This window comes from Crinia signifera, chromosome 3, assembly GCF_055691185.1.
Source record: "Crinia signifera chromosome 3, ASM5569118v1, whole genome shotgun sequence".
Lineage (NCBI taxonomy): Eukaryota > Metazoa > Chordata > Amphibia > Anura > Myobatrachidae > Crinia > Crinia signifera.
Window position 1 is genome coordinate 439,741 of NC_139219.1, and position 25,416 is coordinate 465,156.

Sequence of the window (25,416 nt, forward strand, 5' to 3'; positions counted from 1 at the left end):
GTACACTGCAGAGGCACAGGAGGGTAAAGGGAGGACTAATGATGCTGCAGATACAGAGGGTAGGCTTACAAGATAGGAAGAGAACCCCTGTTGTAAGTTCAGGGGCCCCCCGAGGGCTTAATCTGGCCCGGCATGCAGCTCAATCTGACAATATAATCAGCGACTGCATGTACAATGCCGGGATCCCAAGGACTTCACTGACCAATAACGGTCAGTGTTCATACACTATATCATTTTCCCATGGAACCACCGATATAGTTAGCAATATTGGGTGTACCCAGAACAATTGGGAAAAGCGATAACAAGAATATCACCCATTATTAGATGTGCCAATGACCACATTCTAAAGTGACCATAGGACTTCTTATAAACAAAACACCAGTCAGGTTTTGAAAACTGTAAAACAAAATGACAGTTAGAGTTAGATTTTGATATGTTGCTATGGGTTATAGCATATGTAATGCCTGAAGCACCATTTTATCTAATAGCCTATGTCTCAATTTATGTATGAAAAGTTTTTATACATTTAAATAAATTGCACTACAATTACATTAAATTGAACTCTTTAAAGTAAATCCTCTGTGCAAATAGGTTATTTAGAAATGCATAAATGTATATATAATAAGATTGGTCCCTGATGTAATGATGCTTGTACTTTGCACTGTTGGAGGACCAGAAACGGCGGCGGTGTATAACCCGTTTGCTCCTTGAAGCATAAGCAGCCATTTTGTGTGTCACAAGTCCCAAATGTATTCATACCTGTAGGTCTCATTTCCAGGAGTTCTGGTTCAACCCCAATATATTCAGTTTTATGTCGGTGACCAATGTACCTCAGAGCGATAAAGTTTGATAACAAACGTAAATAACTCAATGTATTTTTTATTACTTACAAAAATCATAATATAAATTGTATTTACAGTATGTTTAAATATATTAAAAGTTCTGCCTCAGTAATAGGATCCCCTCATTTCCTCACATGTGGACATTTAACATTATTATTGAAAACAAAAAGATTCTTGGAACTGGATTTATTTCTGCCACATATTTAGCATTATACATTTCTAAATTACTGTGCATGTAAAATAATCCAGCTACAAAAACATATACAGTAATTCAATGAGAATCCCATACTCTGCATTTCCAGAATACATTCATTTATTTATAGGATATTTTTCTGTATATATAAAACTATTATTTTTTTGATTCATTAATATAAATGCTAGCAGGGGGAAGCGCAACCTATCAAAGAAGAGATTGACCAGGTTTATCTATATACTGTACATTGTAAGGATCACACATCTCACTTCTAATGCAGCATCTCAGATTATTGTTTGAAATAAAATAAAAAAAATTAAAAACAGTAAATTTTAAAATGTAAAAAATAAAACTGGAATCGCTAAAAGCCGTCAGAGCTCACGTCCAACTGCGCAGCCTGCGCATATTCCCAGACACCGGACCAGCTGTTAATTACAAATGAATACAAAACCTATATAATAATGAGCATAAAGCAGGTAGGCAGCAGAGAGGGCATAGCTGGGCATTTCCCCCACCAGATGCAGCAGGTGAGACCAGGGATACCTTCTATTTTGCCAACGATGTGGGTAAGCCTTGTGGATTCAACTGCCCTCATTCACATAATGGTTCCACTCGCAATTATTCTAACCACCTGTAGTAGATAGGAAGGCCAGCACATAGCAATGCTTTTAGCTTGGATCCCTAAATCCTGCCCATCGCTGACCTGTTCTGGCCAATGCTATTACATACTTATTGACTAAGAGTGGGCAATAACAAAGCTTTTGAAGCGCTAATTTTTGCTGGTGAAAATGTTTTTGTGTGTGTTTTTTCCGTAAATAGAGTTCCTCCTATAGACAATTATACTTCTGTTCATGTCACATTCTGATTACAAACAAAAATAATATTACATTTACATTTCTTCGTACATACCAGACTTCCTGTTTCCTTCTTATTTAACAACCAACACAAGCCGTTATCTCATATTATACTCATGACCACTATCCTTCCTCTACATACAGGTTCCTTCTGAATCTTCCCTATAAAGGACACCACCTAAAAACATTTTGTTGACTCAAAAAGTATTCTGCCTATCAGTTCACATGAAATAGGTAACACTGCTGAGGCATGAGGCAAATATACCTCAGTGGTGTTAGTAATTTCCTAATTTCATAATGGCTGTCTTCACTTAACCACCAAAACACAGCGATGGGGTGCTGCTATTGTATATTACCTAGTTGGGGAACATATAAGGCAGAAGAAAGAATTCTCCATTGCCAATAAACACTGCTAAAGATTGGCCAGGAACACGGCATGTAGGGGAATAGTCTACAGAGAGGACCGAGTAGCATCTACCACACCCATCTATCATATTGCATTCACATGTGACAATTACATTAGATACAAATGGTCAGGGCTGGACTGGCCAGAGAGGTGTGATGGCCATGTGCAGTGCAGCTTCTGGCCCTCTATTTGTGTGTGTCCGACATGGATGTTCAGTAGAAAGATGGACGAATACTATATGGCCCTGAACTTGTGGCACCCCCTTTGATCAGTGCCTGTGCCCCCTGGAATGGAGTTGCTGCCTACTGTATACTGAGTGACTTAAAAGACTTTGCTGATCAAATACGGTTTCAGTTAGGCATTTTTTACTGGCATCTCCTAGAATAAACTACATTAAATCCTAGTGAACGTGGTTGAAAAATTGGCATGCAGGATGCCGATGGTCATAAATCCTGACGGATCTTGAAGGAGAGTACTGACATTGGGATGAAGGGTTTGGACTATGGGGAGAGGCAGATTAGGGGTAGTAGGAGTGTAGCACTTCTGTAATAAAATACTACCATTTGTCAGGACCCAACACAATCCTTTTACCAAGTGTGATGCTTACTTTTGGGTCCTATAATTTCATTACAATGTCTAGATTTTGCCCGGAAAAAAATCTATTAATTCAAGGACCTCGTCCCCAGAGAATAGTTCGGGTTGCCTGCAGAACATGTAGTGCAAGAGGATGGATGGTTGCTCTGCTAAACCATACTTTCTGCATATATCAGATTCTCACACATCTAGCTAACAGCAGAATTTGTATCTCAGCCAGCAAACTTCATACAATCCTTTCCAGCCAGCATTGCATCTTTGGTAAATACTGTTAATGAAAAACCCTGAGTATTAAAGAACAAATCTAAGTAAAAACAGCTATAATGCATCTTTTGTAAAACCGTTTAAAAAAAAGAATGCGCCCCTTCAGCTGCATGGTCAGATAAAGAGTAAAGCGATGTTGGGAAACTTGGGGCCCCAACCACAGCCTCGGAGCTCCAGGCTTGTTTGAAGGTAGGTTGATGAAGCAACGGTGCATTTACTAAGCAAAAAATCAGCAGAAAAATTTCTAGTCAATAGCGTTCCTCCATTGCAAACCACCAGTTGGTACTGTCCAGTGCTGAAACGAGATGACTCCATTCTACTTTTTTAAATACTGCTGTGTTTGAAATGGTGGGACATGTTCTCTTATGTTGTATTAACGTGACATTGATGATAGAACCACTGAGGAGACCCCAAATGGAGCAGTGTAAGCATTGGCCAGCCCTTGAAGTCCAATCAGCAGGAAGCGACAGCCAGTTCTGACCGCTTTACCGACATTCTGAAGGGGAAAAAAAGGAAAAAAGCATCAGTTAGTCCAGTAGCAAAGAAAGAATATTTGAGACCAAGAGCAGCAATGAAGACATGTGCCATTCACACACCCACACACACATACATATATTATATTAAACAGTCAAATGGCAGCAATACCATGAACAGGTAAATCCATATGCGGGGTTCTCTCCTAGGGCATCTACCTATATACACACAAACATATATATATGTTGGAGATAGAACTCATATAGAGAGGTGCACTATACAGGGAAGGAAAACCTTTTCCTAGAATTTTATTGGTGTTCACACACTTGTATACTATTTAGCGTATTATAGGCCCTTATTCCACTCTACAGAGATAAAGCAAAAAGGGGTTTGCCGATATTTAAGAACTGTTCTTCCCGATACCTATTGGAGAAGTAATTTTCTTCTAAGAAGAATTTGTGATGTTACCCCTGATTAAGTCGCTTTAGACGAAATGCGTCGGGACATTTCTCACGGTTTTGCTGGTGACAAATTTGAATGAAAATAAAGAAACAAGAAATTGGACGAAATCCTCTGGTCTGCCTCACTGTACATTGGGATCACCATTTATATGGACTTTATATATTAATTCTAGGCGCCACACCACAATTGCATTATATATATATATATATATATATATATATATATATATATTTCACTAGTAAGCCTGCTCGAAGCAAATGCTGCAAGAGCTAGTAAGGAGAGAGGGAAATATGTAGTATAACTTGCTGTCAACAGATGCCAGTGTTTTCGGTGATACAGACACTAGACACATACACACACATATACAAATAATAGTCCAAATCAGCCGGCACTCACTTGACATCCACAACAGCTAGCCAGATGCCCCAAAAATAATTCATGCAAAAAATCAAAGAAATAATGGGACTCGAGACATATATAAAATTTATATCGATAGATAAAAGAAGGGTTCAGAGGGCGCTAAGAGTAAGCACACAAATATATAATACAATACTTAATAAGAAGTTGCCCGACGGGCATAACACACAGAATAAAATATTGTATAATAAACTCAATACAGTATTGGATAATGTTTCAGACATTCAATGTTTCCAATCATCGGATGAGTGTACATTTCCAACGCATTTCGCCATCTCAATGACTTCATCAGAGGCAGTAAAGACAGCATGTCAATCAAGCGGTTTATACAAGTCTGTCAAAGGTGTAGATCTCCTTTAAGAGTTTTGAAAGTGTGATCCAATATGGGTAATTCCGAATATATTGGCAAAAAAACACCAATGATAGTTACTTAGAATACCCTTTGGGTGACTTAAAAACGGTACTTTGTTAAATTTGCAAACCAATAATTGCTCTGAGGATAGAGATGTGCAATGTTGTAGTCGGAAACTGGAATGACGGGCAATGTTTGGGTAAGGATCCCTCTAATATCGTGACTCTTAGTGTTAAACTTAGTAACGAATACTCCAGTAAACAGCGATAGGGCCTCATAGAGATATATTTGCTTAGCAAGATAATGTATAACATGGTACCCTCTAACACAGGTGTAAGGTCTTAGGTCATAGCTTACTTCAAATTATTGCACTTTATCACATATTGCAGGGAATTGTACCCAGCATGGTAAATATAGCTTCTATATCGGCATCAGCTGGTCTCATGTCCGTTGGAGCACACCACATTAGATAGCCATACAGCAGCTATACAACACATCTGAGACAGTAATGTGGACACATGTTAACGTCAAACTGTGAATTTAGTGAATAATTATTAAGATAATTAGTAGTCATTACATATTAACAATAACCAAGATAATCATTGAATATAAGAAGAATCATGAAAACATTAAGAACAATAATGATCAGAAGAATAAATACAATATTATGAAGAAGAAGAATAATGGATGACAAAAAATTCAGTTACTGAGAGGGCACTTCAGTACCCTTCGGCAGGAGATTTAGTGCATGCAAAATCCTATGAAATGGCTTGTCTGCACCCACACTTCTCCTCCACATAAACTCCTGCAGATAGGAATTTCAGTGCTGTATTGCAGTGCCTCTATGTCTCTTATTGCGCCATTTTACGGCCCCCCACATCCACTCAGTATTCTGGGTGTGTACCCCAGATTCATGGTCCACGGAATTATATGTGTGATTGACCCTGCAGTGCTTGTAGCTGGCCTGCTGTAGTTCCTACATATTATACGCCCTCCAGCAATTGGTGTATATAATGGACCCGGGGGCCACATTCTCACTATAGATTGTAAGCTTGCAGCAGGGCCCTCCTACCTCCAAGTCTGTCTGTTGTTACCCAGTTGTTTTATCACTGTCTACTATTGTAACACGCAACGGAATCTGCTGGGCTATATAAGACACTGTAAAGGAATCTGCTGCACTATATAAGACGCTGTAACGGAATCTGCTGAGCTATATAAGACGCGGTAACGGAACCTGCTGCGCTATATAAGACGCTGTAACAGAATCTGCTGCGCTATATAAGACACTGTAACGGAATCTGCTGCGCTATATAAGACGCTGTAACGGAATCTGCTGTGCTATATAAGACACTAACGGAATCTGCTGCGCTATATAAGACACTGTAACGGAATCTGCTGCGCTATATAAGACACTGTAACGGAATCTGCTGCGCTATATAAGACACTGTAATAAAATCTGCTGCGCTATAAAAGACACTGTAACGGAATCTGCTGCGCTATATAAGACACTAACGGAATCTGCTGCGCTATATAAGACACTGTAACGGAATCTGCTGCGCTATATAAGACGCTGTAACGGAATCTGCTGCGCTATATAAGACACTAACGGAATCTGCTGCGCTATATAAGACACTGTAACGGAATCTGCTGCGCTATATAAGACACTGTAACGGAATCTGCTGCACTATATAAGACGCTGTAACGGAATCTGCTGCGCTATATAAGACACTGTAACGGAATCTGCTGCATTATATAAGACACTGTAACGGAATCTGCTGCGCTATATAAGACGCTGTAACGGAATCTGCTGCGCTATATAAGACACTAACGGAATCTGCTGCGCTATATAAGACGCTGTAACGGAATCTGCTGCGCTAAATAAGTCACTGTAACGGAATCTGCTGCGCTATATAAGACGCTGTAACGGAATCTGCTGCGCTATATAAGACGCTGTAACAGAATCTGCTGCGCTATATAAGACACTGTAACGGAATCTGCTGCGCTATATAAGACACTGTAACGGAATCTGCTGCATTATATAAGACACTGTAACGGAATCTGCTGCACTATATAAGACGCTGTAACGGAATGTGCTGCGCTATATAAGACACTAACGGAATCTGCTGCGCTATATAAGACACTGTAACGGAATCTGCTGCGCTATATAAGGCACTGTAATGGAATCAGCTGGGCTATATAAGACACTGTAACGGAATCTGCTGCGCTATATAAGACACTGTAACGGAATCTGCTGCGCTATATAAGATACTGTAACGCACGGGTGTCAAACACAAGGCCCGCGGGCCAAATCCGGCCCGCCAGAGGTCGTCATGTGGCCTGCGCGAGGAGATAGCACGCAGGGGCAGTGTGTCTAAAACAGGAGTGCTACGGGCCGCGTCCGCGGCCGCCTTACCTGTTCCTCCACTGTCGGCGGCCATGTTCCTGTAGGCACATATGTATGCAGCTACAGAAACATGGCCGCCGGCCTTTATGGCTACGTGGAGGAGGGCCCAGCCGCCTGTTCCCTCTGATGCTCGGCAGTGACAAACACTGGGTGGGGACGGACGTCATGACGATGACGCCGCCCGCCCATGCGTCTGTAGAGAAGTAGGAGCAGGCAGGGAAGCTGGACCGGGAGTCGGGGACAGTGTGGCCGCAGCAAGCAGTGAAGAAAAGCTGGAAGCCGCAATAGCTGCAGGACAGACGGAGAAACAGTAAGTGAGGATGAGGATCCCACTCGCAATAAAAAAAATATATATATCTGCGGTTTCCTGAGGTGTCCCCGTGTATAATAATAATAATGCCATGACACCACAGGCTGTTCCTCCTGTATAATCATTTATGTGTCATGGCATTACTTTTATTATATTATACAGGGGGAGCAGTCTGTGGTGTCATGGCACTATTATTATACAGAGGGAGCAGCCTGTGGTGTCATGGCATTCATTTTATATTATACAGGGGGACCTACAGATACAACCGGCCCTTTGAGGGTGACCAAACTGCTGATGCGGCCCCCAATGAATTTGAGTTTGACACCATTGCTGTAACGGAATCTGCTGCGCTATATAAGACACTAACAGAATCTGCTGTGCTATATAATACACTGTAACGGAATCTGCTGCGCTATATAAGACACTGTAACGGAATCTGCTGCGCTATATAAGGCACTGTAACGGAATCTGCTGCGCTATATAAGACACTGTAACGGAATCTGCTGCGCTATATAAGACACTGTAACGGAATCTGCTGCGCTATATAAGACACTGTAACGGAATCTGCTGCATTATATAAGACACTGTAACGGAATCTGCTGCGCTATATAAGACACTGTAATGGAATCTGCTGCGCTATATAAGACACTGTAACGGAATCTGCTGCGCTATATAAGACACTGTAACGGAATCTGCTGCGCTATATAAGACACTGTAACGGAATCTGCTGCATTATATAAGACACTGTAACGGAATCTGCTGCGCTATATAAGACACTGTAATGGAATCTGCTGCGCTATATAAGACACTGTAACGGAATCTGCTGCGCTATATAAGACACTATAACGGAATCTGCTGCGCTATATAAGACACTAACAGAATCTGCTGTGCTATATAATACACTGTAACGGAATCTGCTGCGCTATATAAGACACTAACGGAATCTGCTGCGCTATATAAGGCACTGTAACGGAATCTGTTGCGCTATAAAAGACACGAACGGAATCTGCTGCACTATATAAGACACTGTAACGGAATCTGCTGCGCTATATAAGACGCTGTAACGGAATCTGCTGCGCTATATAAGACGCTGTAACGGAATCTGCTGCGCTATATAAGACGCTGTAACGGAATCTGCTGCACTATATAAGACACTGTAAATAAATAAATAAGGGTTGGGGCGTCTCTCCTTTCTACGGCTGTGAGAAAGCAGGCCCCTGTCTCCCTGCATATGCCACCAAATACCCATTGCTGGGGTAGCATCCTCCCGACGTTATACTTTCTTTTTGAAAACAGGGTCTCATCAACCTCCACCACCAATCCACGGCCTCCAATTTGGGTCTGCGGCTGTGAGAGAAGCTGCACGGTGCAGGCCTCCCTCATGAGGGCGTTGTACTGCACCGTCGTCTTAATTGACATATTCAACTCCCTCTGGCAGTACACCACACTTGTAAGTTCCTGCGCCCAGGAGTACAGAAACCAGGCCAGGGTCAGGAACGGCAGCCGGCATCCAGGGTACCAAAGGTGGGCTCGAACAGTGACCTTTTATGACAGGACTTGATGTGGCAGCGCTACATACTTTACTTCACCGAGAGCCTCATCGGATGCCCGTTAACGCAAGTCTGTGTAACAGGCAGCAAATGCTTTTGTTGTAAAAAAAAGCAATGCCTCCTCCTCCGATGTTGGCAGGGTCAATAAAAATTACTGAAATTATATATATATATCTATATATCTAGAGAGAGAGAGAGAGAGAGAGAGAGAGAGAGAGAGAGAGAGAGAGAGAGAGAGAGAGAGAGAGAGAGAGAGAGAGAGAGAGCTAGAGGTTCTCAACCACCTGAAAATATATAATCACCACTATGACTTATGGTGCAATAGAAATGACAAAATACAGTTAAAAAACTTTTATTAAAATTCCATAGTTCACATCAGGATTTCATCTTTAGGATGTAGTTTCAATAACCCAACGCGTTTCGTCTTAAAAAAGACTTCATCAGGGGTTTTTAATGCACTGTAGGTGGTAGAAACCAAAGTAAATAGTACAGAATTTAAATTTGACCATTTACAAACAAAATTAGGATGTACATTCTCATCCTGGTACATACCAGAAGTTGGAAATCAACAAAAGTGCTGAAACATATGTCTCTAAAACGGATGGTATTTCCGAGGTGTTGTAATCTAAAACAGGTTATAATTAGGAACGAATATGTGTCCAGTGGTTTGTATGGAGAGTGAGCACTCAAAATGTGGAAATGGAGGAGGAAAGGAAAAACGGTGTAAGGAGGAATGGTGAGGAGATTCTGGATCTCTAATATTACATACCTTTATTGTGGTATGGTATCACAACCCTCACATGAAGGTGAATTTTAGCTGAAGGTGAATTTTAGCTGGATTATGAGTCCACACTTGTATCCAGAAGATAGATATATGATTCCTTAATGCCTAAAAATGGTGAATCACACCATCAGTATATGGGGATTCAGTACTAGGACCATAAACATGGTGGAATAGGGTTTAATCAACATACCAGATGGTAACAGGGATTAGCCTGTATTTCAAAAAAGTACAGAAACCAGGCCAGGGTCAGGAACGGCAGCCGGCATCCAAGGTACCAAAGGTGGGCTCGAACAGTGACATTTTATGACAGGACTTGATGTGGCAGCGCTACATACTTTCCTTCACCGAGAGCCTCATCGGATGCCCGTTAACGCAAGTCTGTGTAACAGGCAGCAAATGCTTTTGTTGTAAAAAAACCAATGCCTCCTCCTCCGATGTCTGCAGGGTCAATAAAAATTACTGAATTATATATATATATATATTTATTTTAAAAAAAAAATTGTGTCTGTCGACATTCGGGTCAAAAAAAAGAGTAAAAAAAACCCATGTCGACCTAACCCATGTTAACCTAATGCTTGTGTTGACCTAGACCCATGTCGACCTAGACCTCTGTCGACCTAATGACTGTCGACCAAATGATCCCATTCCCTCTAGATGAGGCCGCACCAGTGACCTATACAGAACCGGGCACAGTATCTAGATGAGGCCGCACCAGTGACCTATACAGAACTGGGCAAAGTATATAGATGAGGCCGCACCGGTGACCTATACAGAACCGGGCACAGTATCTAGATGAGGCCGCACCGGTGACCTATACAGAACTGAGCACAGTATATAGATGAGGCCGCACCAGTGACCTATACAGAACCGGGCACAGTATCTAGATGAGGCCGCACCAGTGACCTATACAGAACTGAGCACAGTATATAGATGAGGCCGCACCAGTGACCTATACAGAACTGGGCACAGTATCTAGATGAGGCCGCACCAGTGACCTATACAGAGCCGGGCACAGTATCTAGATGAGACCGCACCAGTGACCTATACAGAACCGGGCATAGTATCTAGATGAGGCCGCACCAGTGACCTATACAGAACCGGGCACAGTATATAGATGAGGCCGTACCAGTGACCTATACAGAACCGGGCACAGTATCTAGATGAGGCCGCACCAGTGACCTGTACAGAACTGGGCACAGTATCTAGATGAGGCCGCACCAGTGACCTATACAGAACCGGGCACAGTATCTAGATGAGGCGGCGCCAGTGACCTATACAGAACTGGGCACAGTATCAAGATGAGGCCGTACCAGTGACCTATACAAAACTAGCCACAGTATCTAGATGAGGCCGCACCAGTGACCTATACAGAACCGGGCACAGTATCTAGATGAGGCCGCACCAGTGACCTGTACAGAACCGGGCACAGTATATAGATGAGGCCGTACCAGTGACCTATACAGAACCGGGCACAGTATCTAGATGAGGCTGCACCAGTGACCTATACAGAACCGGGCCCAGTATCTAGATGAGGCGGCACCAATGACCTATACAGAACCGGGCACAGTATCTAGATGAGGCCGCACCAGTGACCTATACAGAACCGGGTACAGTATCTAGATGAGGCCGCACCAGTGACCGATACAGAACTGGGCACAGTATCTAGATGAGGCCGCACCAGTGACCTATACAGAACTGGGCACAGTATCTAGATGAGGCCGCACCAGTGACCTATACAGAACCGGGCACAGTATCTAGATGAGGCCGCACCAGTGACCTATACAGAACCGGGCACAGTATCTAGATGAGGCCGCACCAGTGACCTATACAGAACTGGGCACAGTATCTAGATGAGGCCGCACCAGTGACCTATACAGAACTGGGCACAGTATCTAGATGAGGCCGCACCAGTGACCGATACAGAACTGGGCACAGTATCTAGATGAGGCCGCACCAGTGACCGATACAGAACTGGGCACAGTATCTAGATGAGGCCGCACCAGTGACCTATACAGAAGTGGGCACAGTATCTAGATGAGGCCGCACCAGTGACCTATACAGAACTGGGCTCAGTATCTAGATGAGGCCGCACCAGTGACCTATAAAGAACTGGGCACAGTATCTAGATGAGGCCGTACCAGTGACCTATACAGAACCGGGCACAGTATCTAGATGAGGCCGCACCAGTGACCTATACAGAACTGGGCACAGTATCTAGATGAGGCCGCACCAGTGACCTATACAGAACAGGGCACAGTATCTAGATGAGGATGTACCAGTGACCTATACAGAACTGGGCACAGTATCTAGATGAGGCCGCACCAGTGACCTATACAGAACTGGGCACAGTATATAGATGAGGCCGCACCAGTGACCTATACAGAACTGGGCACAGTATCTAGATGAGGCTGCACCAGTGACCTATACAGAACAGGGCACAGTATCTAGATGAGGATGTACCAGTGACCTATACAGAACTGGGCACAGTATCTAGATGAGGCCGCACCAGTGACCTATACAGAACTGGGCACAGTATCTAGATGAGGCCGCACCAGTGACCTATACAGAACCGGGCACAGTATCTAGATGAGGCCGCACCAGTGACCTATACAGAACTGGGCACAGTATCTAGATGAGGCCGCACCAGTGACCTATACAGAACTGGGCACAGTATCTACCGTGTTTCCCCGATAATAAGACACTGTCTTATTTTTTTTTCTTGAACAAAAAACACCATAGGGCTTATTTTAGGGGTAGGGCTTATTTTAATGAACATTGACAGCAAATGTCAAGAAACATGCCCCCAGTCCTTCTTGATACAGGTAAACATACCCCAGTACTCCTTAATAAACATGCCCCCAGTCCTCCATTATATCGGCAAACATGCCCCCAGTCCTCCATTATACCGGTAAACATGCCCCCAGTCCTCCTTACAGTAATAAACATGTCCCCAGTCCTCCGTGATAAAGGTAAACATACCCCAGTACTCCTTTAAGTCTCAATAATGTCGAGCTCTTCTTTGCTGTGACACAGCTCCGTTCTGCAGCCGCGTTATGTGCGCGGTGACGTACCGCACCGCAATGCATCCATGAGAATAGAAGCGGCTTCAGAAGAAGCCTGTGCTTTTACCTACACAACGGAGGTGAGGGGGGTTAGGGGTGGTGAGTGGGGGATCAGGGGGGTTTAGCAGGTGTAGAATCTATTGTCTGAACGCCAGATAATGAAATTTTACTAGGGCTTATTTTCGGGGTAGGGCTTATTTAGGACCAGTGTCCAAAATCAAGGGTAGGGCTTATTTTCGGGGTAGGTCTTATTATCGGGTAAACAGGGTAGATGAGGCCGCACCAGTGACCTATACAGAACCGGGTACAGTATCTAGATGAGGCCGCACCAGTGACCTATACAGAACCGGGTACAGTATCTAGATGAGGCCGCACCAGTGACCTATACAGAACTGGACACAGTATCTAGATGAGGCCGCACCAGTGACCTACACAGAACTGGGCACAGTATCTAGATGAGGCCGCACCAGTGACTATACAGAACCGGGCACAGTATCTAGATGAGGCCGCACCAGTGACTATACAGAACCGGGCACAGTATATAGATGAGGCCGCACCAGTGACCTATACAGAACTGGGCACAGTATCTAGATGAGGCGGCACCAGTGACCTATACAGAACCGTGCACAGTATCTAGATGAGGCCGCACCAGTGACCGATACAGAACCGGGCACAGTATCTAGATGAGGCCGCACCAGTGACCGATACAGAACCGGGCACAGTATATAGATGAGGCCGCACCAGTGACCTATACAGAACCGGGCATAGTATCTAGATGAGGCCGCACCAGTGACCTATACAGAACTGGGCACAGTATCTAGATGAGGCCGCACCAGTGACCTGTACAGAACTGGCCACAGTATCTAGATGAGGCCGCACCAGTGACCTATACAGAACTGGGCACAGTATGCTAGATGAGGCCGCACCAGTGACCTATACAGAACTGGGCAAAGTATCTAGATGGGGCCGCACCAGTGACCTATACAGAACTGGGCACAGTGCTCTAGAGGAGGCCGCACCAGTGACCAATACAGAACTGGGCACAGTATCTAGATGAGGCGGCACCAGTGACCTATACAGAACTGGGCACAGTATCTAGATGAGGCCGCACCAGTGACCTATACAGAACAGGGCACAGTATCTAGATGAGGATGTACCAGTGACCTATACAGAACTGGGCACAGTATCTAGATGAGGCCGCACCAGTGACCTATACAGAACTGGGCACAGTATCTAGATGAGGCCGCACCAGTGACCTGTACAGAACTGGCCACAGTATCTAGATGAGGCCGCACCAGTGACCTATACAGAACTGGGCACAGTATGCTAGATGAGGCCGCACCAGTGACCTATACAGAACTGGGCAAAGTATCTAGATGGGGCCGCACCAGTGACCTATACAGAACTGGGCACAGTGCTCTAGAGGAGGCCGCACCAGTGACCAATACAGAACTGGGCACAGTATCTAGATGAGGCGGCACCAGTGACCTATACAGAACTGGGCACAGTATCTAGATGAGGATGTACCAGTGACCTATACAGAACTGGGCACAGTATCTAGATGAGGCCGCACCAGTGACCTATACAGAACTGGGCACAGTGCTCTAGAGGAGGCCGCACCAGTGACCAATACAGAACTGGGCACAGTATCTAGATGAGGCCGCACCAGTGACCTATACAGAACAGGGCACAGTATCTAGATGAGGATGTACCAGTGACCTATACAGAACTGGGCACAGTATCTAGATGAGGCCGCACCAGTGACCTATACAGAACTGGGCACAGTATCTAGATGAGGCCGCACCAGTGACCTATACAGAACTGGGCACAGTATCTAGATGAGGCTGCACCAGTGACCTATACAGAACAGGGCACAGTATCTAGATGAGGATGTACCAGTGACCTATACAGAACTGGGCACAGTATCTAGATGAGGCCGTACCAGTGATCTATACAGAACTGGGCACAGTATATAGATGAGGCCGCACCAGTGACCTATACAGAACTGGGCACAGTATCTAGATGAGGCCGCACCAGTGACCTATACAGAACAGGGCACAGTATCTAGATGAGGATGTACCAGTGACCTATACAGAACTGGGCACAGTATCTAGATGAGGCCGCACCAGTGACCTATACAGAACTGGGCACAGTATCTAGATGAGGCCGCACCAGTGACCTATACAGAACCGGGCACAGTATCTAGATGAGGCCGCACCAGTGACCTATACAGAACTGGGCACAGTATCTAGATGAGGCCGCACCAGTGACCTATACAGAACTGGGCACAGTATCTACCGTGTTTCCCCGATAATAAGACACTGTCTTATTTTTTTTTCTTGAACAAAAAACACCATAGGGCTTATTTTAGGGGTAGGGCTTATTTTAATGAACATTGACAGCAAATGTCAAGAAACATGCCCCCAGTCCTTCTTGATACAGGTAAACATACCCCAGTACTCCTTAATAAACATGCCCCCAGTCCTCCATTATATCGGCAAACATGCCCCCAGTCCTCCATTATACCGGTAAACATGCCCCCAGTCCTCCTTACAGTAATAAACATGTCCCCAGTCCTCCGTGATAAAGGTAAACATACCCCAGTACTCCTTTAAGTCTCAATAATGTCGAGCTCTTCTTTGCTGTGACACAGCTCCGTTCTGCAGCCGCGTTATGTGCGCGGTGACGTACCGCACCGCAATGTATCCATGAGAATAGAAGCGGCTTCAGAAGAAGCCTGTGCTTTTACCTACACAACGGAGGTGAGGGGGGTTAGGGGTGGTGAGTGGGGGATCAGGGAGGTTTAGCAGGTGTAGAATCTATTGTCTGAACGCCAGATAATGAAATTTTACTAGGGCTTATTTTCGGGGTAGGGCTTATTTAGGACCAGTGTCCAAAATCAAGGGTAGGGCTTATTTTCGGGGTAGGTCTTATTATCGGGTAAACAGGGTAGATGAGGCCGCACCAGTGACCTATACAGAACCGGGTACAGTATCTAGATGAGGCCGCACCAGTGACCTATACAGAACCGGGTACAGTATCTAGATGAGGCCGCACCAGTGACCTATACAGAACTGGACACAGTATCTAGATGAGGCCGCACCAGTGACCTACACAGAACCGGGTACAGTATCTAGATGAGGCCGCACCAGTGACTATACAGAACCGGGCACAGTATCTAGATGAGGCCGCACCAGTGACTATACAGAACCGGTCACAGTATATAGATGAGGCCGCACCAGTGACCTATACAGAACTGGGCACAGTATCTAGATGAGGCGGCACCAGTGACCTATACAGAACCGTGCACAGTATCTAGATGAGGCCGCACCAGTGACCGATACAGAACCGGGCACAGTATCTAGATGAGGCCGCACCAGTGACCGATACAGAACCGGGCACAGTATCTAGATGAGGCCGCACCAGTGACCTATACAGAACCGGGCACAGTATCTAGATGAGGCCGCACCAGTGACCTATACAGAACCGGGCCCAGTATCTAGATGAGGCCGCACCAGTGACCTATACAGAACCGGGCACAGTATCTAGATGAGGCCGCACCAGTGACCTATACAGAACTGGGCACAGTATATAGATAAGGCCGTACCAGTGACCTATACAGAACTGGGCATAGTATCTAGATGAGGCCGCACCAGTGACCTATACAGAACTGGGCACAGTATCTAGATGAGGCCGCACCAGTGACCTATACAGAACTGGCCACAGTATCTAGATGAGGCCGCACCAGTGACCTATACAGAACTGGGCACAGTATGCTAGATGAGGCCGCACCAGTGACCTATACAGAACTGGGCAAAGTATCTAGATGGGGCCGCACCAGTGACCTATACAGAACTGGGCACAGTGCTCTAGAGGAGGCCGCACCAGTGACCAATACAGAACTGGGCACAGTATCTAGATGAGGCGGCACCAGTGACCTATACAGAACTGTGCACAGTATCTAGATGAGGCCGCACCAGTGACCGATACAGAACTGGGCACAGAATCTAGATGAGGCCGCACCAGTGACCTATACAGAACCGGGCATAGTATCTAGATGAGGCCGCACTAGTGACCTATACAGAACTGGGCACAGTATCTAGATGAGGCCGCACCAGTGACCTATACAGAACCGGGCACAGTATATAGATGAGGCCGCACCAGTGACCTATACAGAACTGGGCACAGTATCTAGATGAGGCCGCACCAGTGACCTATACAGAACTGGCCACAGTATCTAGATGAGGCCGCACCAGTGACCTATACAGAACTGGGCACAGTATCCTAGATGAGGCCGCACCAGTGACCTATACAGAACTGGGCACAGTGCTCTAGAGGAGGCCGCACCAGTGACCTATACAGAACTGGGCAAAGTATCTAGATGGGGCCGCACCAGTGACCTATACAGAACTGGGCACAGTATCTACAGATAGCGCAGGGCTTGTCTTTGCTGGGGATGGCGGAGGACTCGCCACCCGCCATCCCCCGCCCCGCGCCATCTGTATGTCGGAAGGGGACGCGCGTGCACGAGGTGCACGCGCGTCCCGTTCCGACGGAGCTTTTGCCCGGGTCCCCGCCGGCTTCCCCGGGTCCCCGCCGGTCCACACCGCCCCCCCGCAGCCCCCCGCAGCCCTGCCCGTCTCCCTGAAGCTGGAGACGGGCAGGACTGCACCCGCCGCGCCGCCTCGCCGCCCGGCTATTGAGACGCTCGTGCGTGGGAGACGCACGAGCGTCTCATTCAGCCAGAGCGCCAGATTGCTGGCGGATCGCCAGGGACACGGTCCTGGCGCTCCGCCAGCAATAATAAGCCCTGCTCCATCTGTAGATGAGGCCGCACCAGTGACCTATACAGAACTGGGCACAGTATCTAGATGAGGCGGCACCAGTGACCTATACAGAACTGGGCACAGTATCTAGATGAGGCCGCACCAGTGACCTATACAGAACTGGCCACAGTATCTAGATGAGGCCGCACCAGTGACCTATACAGAACTGGGCACAGTATCCTAGATGAGGCCGCACCAGTGACCTATACAGAACTGGGCACAGTGCTCTAGAGGAGGCCGCACCAGTGACCTATACAGAACTGGGCAAAGTATCTAGATGGGGCCGCACCAGTGACCTATACAGAACTGGGCACAGTATCTAGATGAGGCCGCACCAGTGACCTATACAGAACTGGACACAGTATCTAGAGGAGGCCGCACCAGTGACCTATACAGAACTGGGCAAAGTATCTAGATGGGGCCGCACCAGTGACCTATACAGAACTGGGCACAGTGCTCTAGAGGAGGCCGCACCAGTGACCTATACAGAACTGGGCACAGTGCTCTATATCAGTGGTTTTCAACCTTGGTCCTCAAGTACCCCCAATGTTTATCAGGTCACCTGGCAAGTGCACTCATTATTCACTGACACATTTTAAAAGATCCACAGGTAATGCAAATTATTTAATTTGTGATTCTGCGTGGAGACCATGAACTGTCGGGGGGTACTTAAGGACCGAGTTTGAGAACCACTGCTCTAGATGAGGACACACCAGTGATCTATACAGGACTGGGCACAGTATTCTAGATGAGGCCGCACCAGTGACTTACTGTATACAGTGGTATTATTACTTCTTCTTGCTGATCATTCTTCTCCCAAGTTTTGACCATTCCTCTATTCCACCTAGATCACCCATTTGTGTTAACACCCCCCCCCCCCCTCCCCTCTGTCATGTGTCCTGTTGCAAACCTTTGTGTCATCTGTATAAAGGCGTACTTCGTCTTCATTCAATACCATTTGCAATGTCACCAATAAATATAATAGAGCACTAATGCAAGTACAGATCCCTGGGGTGCCCTACTGGTAACATTTCCCCCCATACTGTATAATACACTCCATTTACTACAACTGTGTTTGTTATCCTGCAATCAGGTTCTTATTCATTACACTGTTTTATAATTCAATCCAAGGCTTTCGAGTTTATTTAGCAGTCTGATGTGGGACAGTGTCAAATGCCTTCCTAAAGTCTAGACAGGCGGTATCCGGACTACTTGTCTACAACAAGAAGACAGACAGCCATTAGGTCGACACCATTAGTTCGACAACTCAATAGGTCGACATGCTTTTAGGTCGACATACCATTAGGTCGACAGTCAAAAGGTCAACATGGTTTTTTTCACTGTTTTTTTGAGCCGACATGTGCCGACAGGCGGTATTTCATGCCCTACCATCCACTAGGGTGTGGAGTTAGATTATAATAGTGTGCCGAGCGCAGCTGGTCTATTCCTTGCATCCACGTTTACTCCTTTGTAGTCCTCAGGAATGACACCGGTAACTAGTGCCTGGTTATATGATGCTACCAGCACATCTTTCATCTCTTTCAGTATCCTTGGAAGTATCCCATCTGGCTCCATTGATTTATCCACATATGAATGGAGTCATCCAGGGACAGCTGCACTGATTAGTGAATGCAAGAAGCTGTACTTTGCAGCTGATTGTAGAGACAAATCCTTAGGCAATGCCCCTGAGCACACATAACCGAAGGTTCATTTCCAGGCACATAATAGCTAAAAACAAGCTCTCATACTAAGTAATATAATGCTTTAGGATTACAAGGGACAATAAGATTTACAATGCTTCCAAAAACAACACTTTTATTCAACTACCCATTACAAAGCTTTAATGAGAACCCCAGCGGGGTAACAGGGAGTCCTGCTGCATTCCTCGTGTCGCATTCCTTCTAACAACCCGTGACACAGCTGGAACCATAAGAGGCTTATTCAATTCTCTGGAAACCTATCTAGCAACATGCAAAAAAGTTTTCCAGAAATCTTTGTGATGAGGTTTAATAGTAATTGGATGTGCTATGTAAGAAACGTATTATTAATATACTGCATTGCACCACCCAGTTAAAGACATTAATCTATTGATGTGTGTCTATGTCTTAGGGCAGGCCTGTCAAAAGTCAGGCCCGAGGGCCGATTGCGGCCCGTGACATACAATTAAAATCAATTAGACAAACACTGCGATTTGACCGTATATTAGTAGGACTCCCTGAACTTCCAATAAACATCTTCCGAGGAAACCGTCAGATTCCAGGACGGCGAAACCCGTAAAGTCTGGCAATCTTATGCCTGCCTTTTGCCCGTGATTACTATCCCCCTGAATTTCCAATTTGGACTCTTAAATCCTTTGCCACCCCGGACCTGTTCCATCACCTGCCTGCAACAGGGAGACCTGTGGAGATCCCTCTTTGCAAAAGTGAGAGACCGTGGCGTGAATCAGGTCACTCCCGGCGTTGGCGCTCACTACAACAGCGCTACGCTGGTTGAAGAGACTGACACAACCACCTTGGCCACACCGCCCCCTCTCTCCGTATTGCGGCTAAACAGAGTTCATTCCCGATGTTGGCGCTTATCTCACAGCGCTACGCTGGTTGAAGAGACTGACACAACCACCTTGGCCACACCACCCCCTCTCTCCGTATTGCGGATAAACAGAGTTCATTCCCGATGTTGGCGCTTATCTCACAGCGCTACGCTGGTTGCAGAGACTGACACAACCACCTTGGCCACACCACCCCCTCTCTCCGTATTGCGGATAAACAGAGTTCATTCCCGATGTTGGCGCTTATCTCACAGCGCTACGCTGGTTGCAGAGACTGACACAACCACCTTGGCCACACCACCCCCTCTCTCCGTATTGCGGATAAACAGAGTTCATTCCCGATGTTGGCGCTTATCTCACAGCACTACGATGGTTGAAGAGACTGACACAACCACCTTGGCCACACCACCCCCTCTCTCCGTATTGCGGCTAATCAGAGTTCATTCCCGATGTTGGCGCTTATCTCACAGCGCTACGCTGGTTGCAGAGACTGACACAACCACCTTGGCCACACCACCCCCTCTCTCCGTATTGCGGATAAACAGAGTTCATTCCCGATGTTGGCGATTATCTCACAGCGCTACGCTGGTTGCAGAGACTGACACAACCACCTTGGCGACACCACCCCCTCTCTCCTTATTGCGGCTAATCAGAGTTCATTCCCGATGTTGGCGCTTATCTCACAGCGCTACGCTGGTTGAAGAGACTGACACAACCACCTTGGCCACACCACCCCCTCTCTCCGTATTGCGGATAAACAGAGTTCATTCCCGATGTTGGCGCTTATCTCACAGCGCTACGCTGGTTGCAGAGACTGACACAACCATCTTGGCCACACCACCCCCTCTCTCCGTATTGCGGATAAACAGAGTTCATTCCCGATGTTGGCGCTTATCTCACAGCGCTACGCTGGTTGCAGAGGCTGACACAACCACCTTGGCCACACCACCCCCTCTCTCCGTATTGCGGATAAACAGAGTTCATTCCCGATGTTGGCGCTTTTCTCACAGCGCTACGCTGGTTGAAGAGACTGACACAACCACCTTGGCCACACCACCCCCTCTCTCCGTATTGCGGATAAACAGAGTTCATTCCCGATGTTGGCGCTTATCTCACAGCGCTACGCTGGTTGCAGAGACTGACACAACCACCTTGGCCACACCACCCCCTCTCTCCGTATTGCGGATAAACAGAGTTCATTCCCGATGTTGGCGCTTATCTCACAGCGCTACGCTGGTTGAAGAGACTGACACAACCACCTTGGCCACACCACCCCCTCTCTCCTTATTGCAGCTAATCAGAGTTCATTCCCGATGTTGGCGCTTATCTCACAGCGCTACGCTGGTTGCAGAGACTGACACCACCCCCTCTCTCCGTATTGCGGATAAACAGAGTTCATTCGCGATGTTGGCGATTATCTCACAGCGCTACGCTGGTTGCAGAGACTGACACAACCACCTTGGCGACACCACCCCCTCTCTCCTTATTGCGGCTAATCAGAGTTCATTCCCGATGTTGGCGCTTATCTCACAGCGCTACGCTGGTTGCAGAGACTGACACAACCACCTTGGCCACACCACCCCCTCTCTCCGTATTGCGGATAAACAGAGTTCATTCCCGATGTTGGCGCTTATCTCACAGCGCTACGCTGGTTGCAGAGACTGACACAACCACCTTGGCCTCACCACCCCCTCTCTCCTTATTGCGGCTAATCAGAGTTCATTCCCGATGTTGGCGCTTATCTCACAGCGCTACGCTGGTTGCAGAGACTGACACAACCACCTTGGCCACACCACCCCCTCTCTCCGTATTGCGGATAAACAGAGTTCATTCCCGATGTTGGCGCTTATCTCACAGCGCTACGCTGGTTGAAGAGACTGACACAACCACCTTGGCCACACCACCCCCTCTCTCCTTATTGCGGCTAATCAGAGTTCATTCCCGATGTTGGCGCTTATCTCACAGCGCTTCGCTGGTTGCAGAGACTGACACAACCACCTTGGCCACACCACCCCCTCTCTCCTTATTGCGGCTAATCAGAGTTCATTCCCGATGTTGGCGCTTATCTCACAGCGCTACGCTGGTTGAAGAGACTGACACAACCACCTTGGCCACACCACCCCCTCTCTCCGTATTGCGGCTAATCAGAGTTCATTCCCGATGTTGGCGCTTATCTCACAGCGCTACGCTGGTTGAAGAGACTGACACAACCACCTTGGCCACACCACCCCCTCTCTCCTTATTGCGGCTAATCAGAGTTCATTCCCGATGTTGGCGCTTATCTCACAGCGCTACGCTGGTTGCAGAGACTGACACAACCACCTTGGCCACACCACCCCCTCTCTCCTTATTGCGGATAAACAGAGTTCATTCCCGATGTTGGCGCTTATCTCACAGCGCTACGCTGGTTGCAGAGACTGACACAACCACCTTGGCCACACCACCCCCTCTCTCCGTATTGCGGATAAACAGAGTTCATTCCCGATGTTGGCGCTTATCTCACAGCACTACGATGGTTGAAGAGACTGACACAACCACCTTGGCCACACCACCCCCTCTCTCCTTATTGCGGCTAATCAGAGTTCATTCCCGATGTTGGCGCTTATCTCACAGCGCTACGCTGGTTGCAGAGACTGACACAACCACCTTGGCCACACCACCCCCTCTCTCCTTATTGCGGCTAATCAGAGTTCATTCCCTATGTTGGCGCTTATCTCACAGCGCTACGCTGGTTGAAGAGACTGACACAACCACCTTGGCCACACCGCCCCCTCTCTCCGTATTGCGGCTAAACACAGTTCATTCCCGATGTTGGCGCTTATCTCACAGCGCTACGCTGGTTGCAGTGACACCTCTGGCCGCATTGCCTCCTCTACTTCATCCCGCTGAAGTTGCCTGTCAGCTTCTCAGTTTACCATCATACGGAGGAAGCGATTTTCACGTGGCAAGGATTTTCATAATACAGATACAATTTCTCACGTCCGCAATTCAATACTCACCAATATCATTAATTTCATCAGTTCACAATACCTACATTTGTTTAATCAGAAGCTCCCCGCAAGTTTACTGGACTTATCATCTACCAGCCAAGTGGGTCAGAGCACTAAGGATTGTTATTTCCACAAATCAATTATCACCCTGATTTTCTAGTTCAACCATGGACCATGTTTATTGGAAGTTCAGGGAGTCATACTAATATACGGTCAAATCACAATGTTTGTCTAATTGATTTTAATTGTTAATTGTATGTTGATTGTTTAATGAAAGCTTCATTGATTTTCATTAAAACCTCTATTTGTGCAGTGCTATCTCATAATTGGATCCTTTTTTTTACCAAGAGTTCCAGATATTCTTTTTGGCAGCAGCCTAATTTAATTGCAGCTGTGGTCATTCGGATTCTATATTAATTGATTATGCCTAATATCACAATAATACCCAATATAGTTTTTTACAGTTCTCTACTACAAGCAGTTACGGTGGCTGCGGCAGGACACGGTTCTCTACTACAAGCAGTTACGGTGGCTGCGGCAGGACACGGTTCTCTACTACAAGCAGTTACGGTGGCTGCGGCAGGACACGGTTTTCTACCACAAGCAGTTACGGTGGCTGCGGCAGGACACGGTTCTCTACCACAAGCAGTTACGGTGGCTGCGGCAGGACACGGTTCTCTACCACAAGCAGTTACGGTGGCTGCGGCAGGGCACGGTTCTCTACCACAAGCAGTTACGGTGGCTGCGGCAGGGCACGGTTCTCTACCACAAGCAGTTACGGTGGCTGCGGCAGAAAACGGTTTTCTACTACAAGCAGTTACGGTGGCTGCGGCAGGACACTGTTCTCTACTGCAAGCAGTTACGGTGGCTGCGGCAGGACACGGTTCTCTACTGCAAGCAGTTACGGTGGCTGCGGCAGGACACGGTTCTCTACTGCAAGCAGTTACGGTGGCTGCGGCAGGACACGGTTCTCTACTGCAAGCAGTTACGGTGGCTGCGGCAGGACACGGTTCTCTACTACAAGCAGTTACGGTGGCTGCGGCAGGACACGGTTCTCTACTACAAGCAGTTACGGTGGCTGCGGCAGGACATGTTAACGCCCAGCATTCAGAATCCCATCAGTAGTTGAGTTAAGGCTAGGAACTATGGGGGTTATTCAGACCTAATCGATGCTCTGCGAAATTGCAGAGCCCTGCAGTCAGATAGCCGCCATCACCCCGCCATAGTGAAAATCAGCCCTGTGTAATTCTGCAAACGGCTTGCGAAAACAATCAGCGGCAAATCCATTCGCAACTCTCTCACCATCGAATTTGTAGTGTGTGTGATAGAAACAGGCTGATCAGGACCGGAGCCAACATCACACGGGGATACTGTCATTGGGTCACCACCAAGTAGGTTGACAAGCAAGTCGACACCACTAGGTCAACATGCAAGTAGGTTGACATGCAGTAAGATCGGCAAGGTCATTAGGTCGACATGTTTTTTTTCACAGTTTTTTGGAGCCAACAGGTGGTGTTTCATGCCCTACCATGCCCTCCCACCATGCCCTCCCATCCACTAGGGCATAGCAAGGCACCGTGCCTGAAGCATGGCGAGCGCAACAAGCCATGCAAGGGGATGCAGGGGTACGTGTCGGTGTCCATGTCGACATGATATGTGATGACAGGTGGTGTTTCATGCCCTACCATCCTCTAGGGTGTGGTGGGAGAATAAAAAATAGTGTGCAGAGCGTAGCAAGGCACCGTGCCTGAAGCATGGCGAGCGCAACAAGCCATGCAAGGGGATGCAGAGGTACGTGTCGGTGTTCATGTCGACATGATATGTGATGACAGGTGGTGTTTCATGCCCTACCATCCTCTAGGGCGTGTTGGGAGAATAAAAAAAAGTGTGCCGAGCCTAGCGAGGCACCCTGCCCAAAGCATTTTGAGCGCAGCAAGCCATGCCAGGGGACACGGTGGCACGGTTGACTGTTTATGTTGACTGTGCCAACATTCTGGTAAAAAAAAAACCAGGTCGGCTTTTTCACTGTCGACCATAACAACCTAATGTAGACCTTACCCATGTCGACCTAATGACCCTGTCGA

General features: G+C 46.9%; 1 protein-coding gene across 1 annotated transcript in view; it reads right to left on the reverse strand.

Annotated features, from left to right (window-relative positions):
- Window positions 1–863: 863 nt before the first annotated feature.
- The window catches only part of C3H1orf115 (chromosome 3 C1orf115 homolog), a 69,639-nt gene continuing 45,086 nt past the window's right edge, over window positions 864–25,416 (reverse strand). Inside the window, exon 2 of the mRNA XM_083175128.1 lies at window positions 864–3,649. Within this exon, the coding sequence (XP_083031254.1) occupies window positions 3,527–3,649 (123 nt within the window). The 3' untranslated portion in view covers window positions 864–3,526. The remainder of the gene's footprint in view (window positions 3,650–25,416) is intronic.